This window comes from Neophocaena asiaeorientalis, unplaced genomic scaffold (assembly GCF_003031525.2).
Source record: "Neophocaena asiaeorientalis asiaeorientalis breed wild unplaced genomic scaffold, Neophocaena_asiaeorientalis_V1.1 scaffold547, whole genome shotgun sequence".
Taxonomy (NCBI): Eukaryota; Metazoa; Chordata; class Mammalia; order Artiodactyla; family Phocoenidae; genus Neophocaena; species Neophocaena asiaeorientalis.
The window spans coordinates 1,648,137-1,658,585 of NW_020185330.1; the positions used below are offsets into that span (position 1 = coordinate 1,648,137).

General features: G+C 42.3%; 1 protein-coding gene across 1 annotated transcript in view; it reads right to left on the reverse strand.

The window, feature by feature from the left end:
* ERO1A (endoplasmic reticulum oxidoreductase 1 alpha) overlaps positions 1–9,749 on the reverse strand; it is a 45,587-nt gene extending 35,838 nt beyond the window's left edge. The window contains exons 1-2 of the mRNA XM_024734734.1: positions 9,186–9,749; positions 694–813 (exon numbers count right to left, since the gene is read on the reverse strand). Coding sequence (XP_024590502.1) covers positions 694–813; positions 9,186–9,299 — 234 coding nt within the window. The 5' untranslated portion in view covers positions 9,300–9,749. The remainder of the gene's footprint in view (positions 1–693; positions 814–9,185) is intronic.
* Positions 9,750–10,449: the final 700 nt, after the last annotated feature.

Sequence of the window (10,449 nt, forward strand, 5' to 3'; positions counted from 1 at the left end):
TCACTGCTGTGGCCTCTCCCGTTGCAGAGCACAGGCTCCGGACGCGCAGGCTCAGCGGCCACAGCTCGCGGGCCCAGCCGCTCCACGGCATGTGGGATCCTCCCGGACCGGGGCACGAACCCGCGTCCCCTGCATCGGGAGGCAGACTCCCAACCACTGCGCCACAAGGGAAGCCCTCAACTCACAGTCTTTTAATGAAAGTAACAGCTAACAGACAATTGTGAACTCCGATTGTAACTACATACTCCAATGATGAGGTTTTCTAAACTCTTTCAATAGATATCTCAAGATAAAATGTCACAAGTGACTTGTTAGAACAATACAGGTCAGAACAAAGTCATGCTTCTTCTCAAAAATATTTCTCTTTTTAAATGAATTGGAGTAAATCTGATGTTTTAGAATGTTATGAACAACTCATGACTTTGATAACGATATGACAGTTTCTGTTCTGACTTCAATTTGACCAACTAGGTTCTAACTCTAGTGTTCAAAACTCAATTACTGAAATTAAAAGTATCCAATGGGTCATTTTAGAACCATATGGTTCATTCTTGTGAACTGCATTTTCCTAATATAGCCTTGCTCGATTTTAAATAATAAGCACAATTTTGAAGCTTAGTGATTCCTAAGAAAATGTAATTACCCATTTAAACGTTAAGTGTTCCTATACCAAAAAAAAATTGTTTTAAATACCTTGTAATATCTAAAGTAGTCGCTTTCCAGGAGTTTTTGAAGTCTTGGGAAAAGCCTGTAGTTATTAAATTTATCAATGGTTTCAACATCACAGGTACAATCATCCAAGTAACCACTAACCTGTTACAAAGAAAATGGAATATTATATCAAAATGTCATAGACGCAACAGGGTTTTTTCCTTACATGGTTATGATAAAAGAGCCCTTTACTCAACCAACCCCTAACTTCCCTCCTCCCCATAATTTTCTGAGATGGGACATGACCATAATCTAGTGATGCTATTGCCTTTACTATATACCTATAGGAACGCAGTGGATACCTTTTGTAGGGTGGGTGTACTGAGCTCATAATGACATACATACCCCCAAAGAGTTGGTCCCCTGCAGCCACTCTATAACCCTGCTCCCCAAGACTGACCGGGGGTGAGCATCTAAGCCAAAACAAGTCATGGTCCCCTCTCCAGGAATCAGGAATTGAGGCTAGGAAGGAGCAATGTCTCCCTCTGTCACTAAACCAGTGAACAAGTAAACTCAGACCATATTCCATCACATGAACTGAAGAGCACGTGAGCCAGTTGGCAGAGAGAGGAAAGATTTTTAAAGACACAGAGAAGCAGAGATAGGAGATGGAGAACATATGCTAGGTGGATTCCCTAGGGTTTGCCTGCTCCCACTTCCACCATCTTTCCTGAAACCCAGTGGCATTCCCATCCTCGGTTTTTCTGAGACTCTATATTCTTATAATTCAGTTGTCTCTGTCTTTCCTTTATTTTAGTTTCCCACAGGATGTGTAGGTCACAGACTAGCTTGGTGACTGTATAAAAAGAAGTGATATTGAATTTATAAGAGAAACAATAACTCATTATAAGGATCTAACAACCCTCAAATGTTGGCCATGACAATTTTTATAGATTTGAAATGGTACTTAGAAATGACTTATCCTTAGCAAAACTGAGATAGCAAATTAACCACAAGGCCAATCCTGATCTTCAAATGCTTAAAACCAATGTCTTAACTGTATTTACTAAATCAAACTATTCAATCATGTTATAATTAGAGGCAACGGGAAATCATATTAAAATCAGACATTGTTAACAGTTGTGAAGCTAAAATTCTGAGATGTTTATTTGGGACTAGGCAAACACCTAACAGAATTAATTAAGCAGCGCTTTTAAGTAAGTAAAAAATATATTATGATTTTTTTAAACTAAAATTTTTATTTTTTTAATATACAGCATGCTGCAGAAAAGAGATCCTTATACTTTGGTCTGAATATTTACATTATAAACCACTTTGGGTTATATTTGAGGGAGAGTTATTGACAATAAAAAATAATTTTAAAATCTGTTGGTAAGGAAACAAATTAAGAATACTTCATTGAAATACTGAATTTAGGTGTTTTCCTTTTGGAATATGTAAAATCCTACACTATCTTTTAATTTTAGAACATCACGAAACAGTAATGGAAATTTTTCACCTAAGAGATAAGAATGCTTGGGATGATGACGACAATATTCAAGAGCTAAGTTTTTTGTTTGTTTGTTTCGCCAATTTGTCTAGTCTTATTTGTTTTGGACTAAAGAATTCAGTTTCTAGAAATCTGATCTACATATTTTGTCGCTGTAATAACTATTTTCATTTCATACGCAAATGTGTCCTTGTTTCCTGTAAAAATTATCTGAGTACACAAGAATCTTAAGAGTCCTAATTTTGGGTACCAACAAAGCAAAAGCGCTTCTAACCCAGATGATTTGATTTTTCACACCTCTTTCTTTTGAGCCTTCAAAGCAAAACTTCTAAGAACATAAAATAAGCTACTGTTTCTCCTCTTGGATACAAATTATTATACAAAGAACAACAGGCACAAAGGCTGCAAAGGCCAAAGAGACACATGCCAGATAGAGATATTAAATCACAAAAGAAAAAAACACAAAAATCTTAAGAGGAAGGGTTTGAGGCAATCCATTTCTCCCCCCACCCCAGGAATTCATTTTTAAGGTAAAAATCTATCCTCCCCTCTTTTGGAAAGCTGCCCCTCAGGTACCACTCACCCCCTGCTCAGTTAACTGTCTCTCGTATGTGTTCCCATGACACTCCACATACTCCTACACAAGAATTACCTCACTGTACTGAATGTATCTATCTCACTCCCACCCACTAGAGTTAAGACCCTTGAGAGCAGGCTCATGTTTGTTCACTTTTGTATTCCCGGTACTGAGCACTGTAGAAAGCACACAGCAGATGCTCAATAATTATTTGTGGAATGGGTTGGTGAATGAATTAATGAATGCTGTCCATTGTCACTCTCATTCACTGGAGCCCAGCACTGCACTGCCTAATTATAACTATGTACTTCCATGTCACCTATGGTGGTGCTCAGTGCCAGACCATGCCAACTCAAGGGGCAGGAATGCACTCACAGAGCAAGGAAAGCAAGCAGCAAAGGCAATCAACCCTTTGTGTCCAATATTCTACTGATCTATATCCTAATTACAAAGGGAATGATAAGAAGCCCCACATCAGAAAGAAATGCAAGATGCCTCCAGAGCAGAGGTGGCTTATAACCTAGAGGCCACAGAGGAAGAGAAGGCAGGACAATGGGAGATTTAAAAATCTTCTGCCCCTTACCTTAGAAATTGAGGAGGTATTACCAACAATGACAGGCCACAAGGCAGCTAAGGAGGTACAGCAGTGGGTGAAAGGAGTTTCACTGGATGGAAAGAGTCCAGCAAAGGAGAGGCAGGAAGATACTTGGAAATCCAAGCCATCTGACTGTTCAGATAAGCTTGCCAACAGGCAGCAGAACTGATCCCTGGAAGGAAGTCTGGCAGGTATGATTCCAGGCCCAGTTCTAGAAATTAGAGAACCAGGCATGTTACCAGAATAGAGTCTCAGGAAAAGTCTAAGGCAAAACTCCAGTTGATGGACCCAGGGCAGAACGCTGGAAACAAAGCAAAGTCCTATTACCTAAACTAAGACCAAAAGACAGGTGCTGATTTATAAGAAGAAGGGCTTGAGGCTGTACTTCAAAATGCGCTATGGCTGCATAAATAACCGCTACACTATCTCCCAAAGTGAAATAGAACTCTGGCCCTACCATAGGAATCCAAATCTTTTAAAAATGCACCCCCTCCCCGCCTCTGCAACATACACACAAAGTGCTAGATGAATGCTAAAATTTGAAGCTTGCTGCTCTAGGCTTCAGGTGATGATCAGCTTTGGTTTTGTGGAGGGCCAGACTAACAGGAAGCAATGGAAAGGCCCTTGTTGAGGGTGGTAGATATAAGGACCAAGGTAGGCCTAACACACAATATCACCCAGTTTAAAGTCCTGGTCTCTTAAGAGCTGGAAAGCCTTTGAAGGCCTTCTCTTGCCATCTTCAGAGCAACCCAGCAATCCCCTCCCTCACACACCCTCAAGGGGAGGTAGTGTATAACAGTGGATAGCAGGCAGGCTCTGGAGTCAGGCCTTCTAGGGTGGAATCCCATCTCTGCTACTTATTAGTTGTTGACATTGCCCCTGCTTTTTAACTTCTCTAGGCCTCAATTTCCTATCTGAGTACAAAAACAGAAGTAACAGTAGTTCCCATCTCAAAGAGTTGATATCAAGATAAAACGACCCACAGTAAATGCCCAGTAAATGTTGATCATTACTATTACCCTACCACCGCTTAAATGCTTCCAGTGACAGGGATCTTGCTATTCCCCCAAAGCAAAAGGTCAGGTTTGCAGTTAAAATTCTCCAAAAGCTTTACATCTGAAGCTCCAGTGCAACACACAACTAGATAACCAAATGTTAGCTCCATTATTTCTCCATTGACTCTGATTGGTTTGGACCAAATACCAAAATACAAAAGACAAGGGAAAAGAAAATACACTGGCCTGCTTGTTCTCTAGTTTTTGGATAGAGGTATCCTTTACTTTGCAATGAAAGACAAAACAAAAAACACTTTCTAAATAGTCTTCCTGTGTCCCAACAACTTCCAGTCCTACCATAGATTTTTTTTTTTCCCAAAGCACTGTAAGAATATATTCCTCATACTCGTATGAAATACCTTTCAAAAGTGCTCAAAATGCGCTTTATTTGGCAAAGAACCACAGTTGTGCTAAATTTTATTGAGTTTTATGACCATTAGAAAAAAAAAAAGAACATGAAAAACATTCATTCACTGACAGAGCAGACTGGGACAACTGTTAAAGAAAGAATAGAAACACCAAAAGATTCAATCCTGGCTAGTAGGCACCATTCTAAGAACATGGAATGCTATGAGCTATTTCTTCTTTAAAGTCTTGGTCTTGCTAGAACTTTAAATTGTTGCTAAATGACCCAAAGTATGGCAACCAACGTTAAATACACTTTGGTCCACTTGCTTTGTTCAGAAAAGCCTGGAATGTTGGAAGCATTCACAGTCAATGGACACCTCTCCAGTATAACCTGTTTCAAAGATCCCTCTGACTAAGTATTAATCCTGGACTTATTTCCACCCACCACTTAGCACATTCTCAAGTGTCTCTTCTGTGGCCCAGCCACTCTGAATAACAAAAACTCTTTTTTTTAAATTGACCTAAACAAGACACCCAGACAAGTAAGTCTGCTAAAATACATGAATGCAGAGTGTATCTACAACGCACTCCAAAGGAAAAATAATCCACCTTTGAAGTAGCTATTATGGATTATCTGAACTACTCCCCTTTCATTAACCTGATGGAGATTTACTGCATTCAAGCAAGTGGATCTGAGGGTTACCAGCATTAGCTATATTAAGAGAGATAAAACATTCTGAGTATAGAAGTTTACAAACTCATCTCTAATTTTAAAAAGATGTCCATACTGCCTCCGTATCTGGGCTTCAATATCTCTTCTGAGGTGATTTCTTTAAAATGCATCCTGGGAGTCCATGAATTGGGACTAAAGTTCTGTTACATCCGTTCTATCTAATGGTGCATAACGAGGAAATAATTGTCACAAAGGAATAAACTCTAAAAATTATTCATTTACTTCAGGCCCATACCTACTACAATACTATTGTGATTTAAAGAAAGGGTGAGTCCTGATTTATGAGGTTTTTACACAAAACTGTACATGTGTTAGACTTCACAAACTTGTATACCAACAGGGGGAAAATAGCCAATTTTCTGTGTAAAAAAAATTTTTTTAACATTTTTTAACAGAATGATACAGGGATTGGGGGAAAGAGAATGTATATAAGGAAGATTTATAAGTTCCAGACAATTGATCACTTATTTTGAGCAACTAAGCGGAAGCACTGTTCTCAGAAGAACTTACAACATACAGTGAAAATGGTTTTAATAGGGTGTGATGTCAACTAACAGGCATATGCAATAGCTCAGGGGTCCCCAACCCCGGGGCCGAGGACCTCTACCGGTCCGTGGCCTGTTAGGAACTGGGCCGCACAGCAGGAGGTGAGAGGAGGGAGAGCCAGCGAAGCTTCATCGGCCGCCCCCCATCGCACGCATTACTGCCTGACCATCCTCCCACCTCCCAACCCCGGCCCTGGTCAGTGGAAAAACTGTCTTCCATGAAACCAGTCACTGGGTCCAAAAAGGTTGGGGACCGCTGCAGTAACTGACTAAGTTTAAATATTCATTGGAAGCTGTCATACCATCTTCAATTAAGAATATACTTCAGCTCCTGTAGTGTTCACATCTTGTATTATAATTTCCCTAACAGTTGCTGAGCACCAATTATTTACCAGTCTCCGTACTCTGGAGTGTCAGGAATTGGGACTAAATTGTAATTTTTTAATTTATTTTTTGATCTCTCAAAACTGTTCATAGTAAGCCTCAATAAATGCTTATTGAATTTAGTCTGATTATTTGTAGAGCTTTGTACATTTTACTTCAATGACTTTCTGAGGTCGAATAACTAACTACGTGCTGCTCTGGCTCAAATCAGAACCCCAAAGTCAGGCACCCATGGAACAGTGTGGTGAGGGGTGATGGTGTGGTAACTCAGGGCAGAAGTGGTAAGAGGCACAGGCAACAGGAAGGAAGAAAGGGATATGACTAAACAAAAAGACAGTCCACAGGACTGTGTGGCCAGTTGGAAACTGCAAATAGAACCAGACAAGATTTGAACTTGTATTTCCAAATCTCAGGTGAAAATTTCGTTTCTAGCAATATTTACTAACTTTTTAAATTTTTAAAAAATACCTAGGATCCCCACCTCTTCCCAAGCCCCAAAGAACATGATGTGCTGAACTGTAAGCTCTTCAGAGCAGGGATTATGCCAGTTATTTCTGTATTCCAAACTCTCAGATCAATGTACATAGTGTTTATAAATGTTTTTTGAATGAATAATTTGTTCCTCCCCTTATCTTTTCTTTCTCCATTTTTTTCTTTTATCTGTCTCTCCCTCTGTTTCGGTATGCATGTCAATATGTTTGTCTCCATCTTTCTCTCCATGTCTATGCGTCACAGTCCCCTCCCTCCTTTCCTCCCCTTTCCCCCATCCCTTCTATTACTGAACATAATAGAACTAAGGTACACGTGTTTCATTTATTGAATTGGAATTGATGGTCTCTGTTTTTAAGTTTATTTAACTAAACCATTTTAAATTTCCCTTAAATTTTTTTTTACTCATTTTATTACTTTTTAATTTGGCTCTGGAAAGAAAAACAGTCACTCTTGTTCTAAAAGAAAGAGAAAGAGGTCTAACAGATTTTTGTGTATTTTAATCTTGAAAATATTGTGAAAGAGTAAAAAAGCCTAACACTAATCAGAAGAAAAAGTAAATGAATATAAAAAACTAAAAGCTCCCCAATTTTAACCAAATATCTAAAATGGTTATGGGGGAGGGGAGTGAACGTTTAAAAGTTCAACATGTACTTTTATTCCATTATCCAAATCTCTAGAATGTAGTTGAAAATGTTACAATGGAATCTTTCTGCACTGAATACCTTATTATTATTATTTTTTTTTTTTGCGGTACGCGGGTCTCTCACTGTTGTGACCTCTGCCGTTGCGGCGGAGCACAGGCTCCGGACGCCCAGGTCCGGCGGCCATGGTTCACGGGCCCAGCCGCTCCGGGGCATGTGGGACCTTCGCGGACCGGGGCACGAACCCGTGTCCCCTGCATTGGCAGGCGGACTCTCAACCACTGCGCCACCAGGGAAGCCCTGAATACCTTATTTTTAAGTCCACTTATTTCTAATTTACTTATTTTTAAATGCTTAAACTTTGTGATACATTATATTTGTAAGCAGAAGAAAAATTACCCTTTTTCTTTTAAGTACTTGATTGTGTACTGTTTATAATCACTGAAGGTAAAGGAGCTTTTCAATCTCTTAGTTATAAAGCAGCAATTTTCTTTCAATTTCTCTTACACCTTCCCAGCTATCACTCACCCCAACTTCCAAATCACTCAGCAAAGAATAAAATCCAAGAATTTAAAGCAGTGAAAGAGATGACACCTCTTCTCATAATATTTAAATTCTTCTTTCCTCTGTGAAATAGTATTACCCCCCTACACACATAAAATGTTATTTCTGATAAGTTAATAGTAACGTCTACTTAAAAGGAACAATTTGGATACCCATATCTCAATTTTGTATAAAATGTAATTTTTATCAACAGAAGCCAACCAAAAGGTGACTTTAAGAATAATGATATTAAAATAGCAGATATTGTGGGCACCAAAAACCTGTAACTTTCTTTGAATTTTTTTCTCAAGGAACCCACATCTCTTACTAACAGAAGGAAATTACCATAATAAGCTTGTAATTAAACTTGTACACTGAGGACCGTTCTCCCAATTCAGACCAGCAATATGGATGTCACGGTAAAAGAGTCTCACTACATTCAGGAAAAACAAAGGACACATAGGGCGAGTAGTCACAGGGCAACCGCGGCCCCCAAGACACCAGGCAGTTAGGCTTAGACACAGAAAAGCCACACGAAGGCATTCTCCTGCCTGACAGGGAGATCTGAGGGCAGCCCCCCTGCAAAAGCCTGTCCTGGCCAGAAAGGCTGGAGAAGACATCCAGCACAGGCACAGCTCACAGTTCCAAGTCAAATTAGAAGTCAGGAAGACCCAGGTTCTACGAAAATAAAAATACTGAGTGTGACTGTGTGTGTGTGTGTGTGTGTGTGTATGTGTGTGTGTGTGTGCGCGCGCGCACCTTCCCCGGGCAGGGAAGGGGAAAAAAGATGCACAAACCAACTAGGTAGAAACAGCGGTGCACCCACACCTCTCGTCCCACGCCTGATCGGAAGCGCGGGAGGGCGATTCGACGTCGGTTCAGGCTGTTTGGGGCGGGGGGGGGGGGAAGGGGGGAACCGGTCCACACCAACCCAGGCGAGCTGCAGAGGATTCAGCCCCTGCCAGGGAGCAGAAGCACAAGGGGTTCCTTCCGGAAGGGTGGAGATGCAGAGACGCACCCCTAGCGCCCCACCTGCCCGGGCGCGCGGGACAGAGCGCACGGCGGAGGCAGGGGTCCCGGGATCCGCAGCGCCGCCACGCACACCCCTCACCTGGCAGAAGCACCTCTGCGCCGCCGTCTCCGGGGGCTGCTGCCCGCCGTGGCCCGAGCCCAGCAGCCCCACGGCGCCCAGGAAGCCGATCAGGAAGCCCCAGCGGTGGTCCATAGCCGCTCCGGCCGGTCTTCGCACCGCGCCTCTGAATCCCCAGCGATCGGGAGCAGGCCGTGAGTCCGCAGATGAAGCCCGCGCGGGCCTGCCCCCGGCCGCGCCCCACCTCCCGGCCGCCTCCCAGGCCCGCCCTCGGCTCTCCAGCCTCTAAGAAGCCGCCACCTCCCGGTGCAGCCTGCGGACGTGCCGGGGACCCCGCGGTGGCAGTCCGGGGCCTGAGGCCCGCTTCCTTCCCCACGCGTGAGGCTGACGCACCAACCCGCTTCCCGGCTCGGCCCCTCCCGGCGCGCCGCGCCCGCCCCCGGCCCCTTTAACTCCCGGGGCCCGGAGACTGGAGTGGGCTGTCTGCCCCCAGCCCCGCGTGGGAGTCGGGGTCCTTCCCGCTCCGAGAGCCGAGCCGGAGCGAAAGCTGGAGGGGTCTGTGTCTTCCGGCAGGGCCCCGCCCCAGCCTGCTCACTCCCAGCCAATCCTTCCGTATCTCAGTGCGAGGAAATCAAACTGTGAATTATGTGTCCATAGTGGCCCTGGCTGAGTCCTAAGGCTGAAAAGGATATTCGTGATCATCTATCTAGACCAGAGCTGCATATCTAATCTAGATTTTCTGGTAGTCACATCAAAAGAGCAAAAAGAAACAGGTGAAGTTAATTTTAATAATCGATTTTATTGAAACCATTATGTGCAAAATATTTCAAAATATACTCAATAGTAGATGATTCATTAAATATTTTACATTTTTTATTTTTAGCTTTGAAATCTGATGTGTATTTTTTACGAACTAACCACATTTCATAGTCAGATGTGGCCAGTGGCTACTGTGTGGACAGAGGGGGAGATTACTCTTTATTTTATAGGAGGAAACAGGCCCAGAGAGGTGAGGCAATGTGAGCTATAGGAATGGGAGCTGGGCAGTGAGAGAGCCAGGTCCTCTGATCCCAGCTATGGGATGGGTCCATCAGCTTTTTTTTAAGGATAAATTTTCAAGGTGAAACTGGAAAACTGGAAAAATCTTACACATTACATTAAAAGCTAAAATATTTCTATTTAGTTTTTTGGTAAATCTTTTCCTGTTTGTTTCTGCTTCTGTTTTTTCTTAAAAAGCCATCACTTATTGACATAACTCTAGGATATGGTAGGCCTCAAATAGATA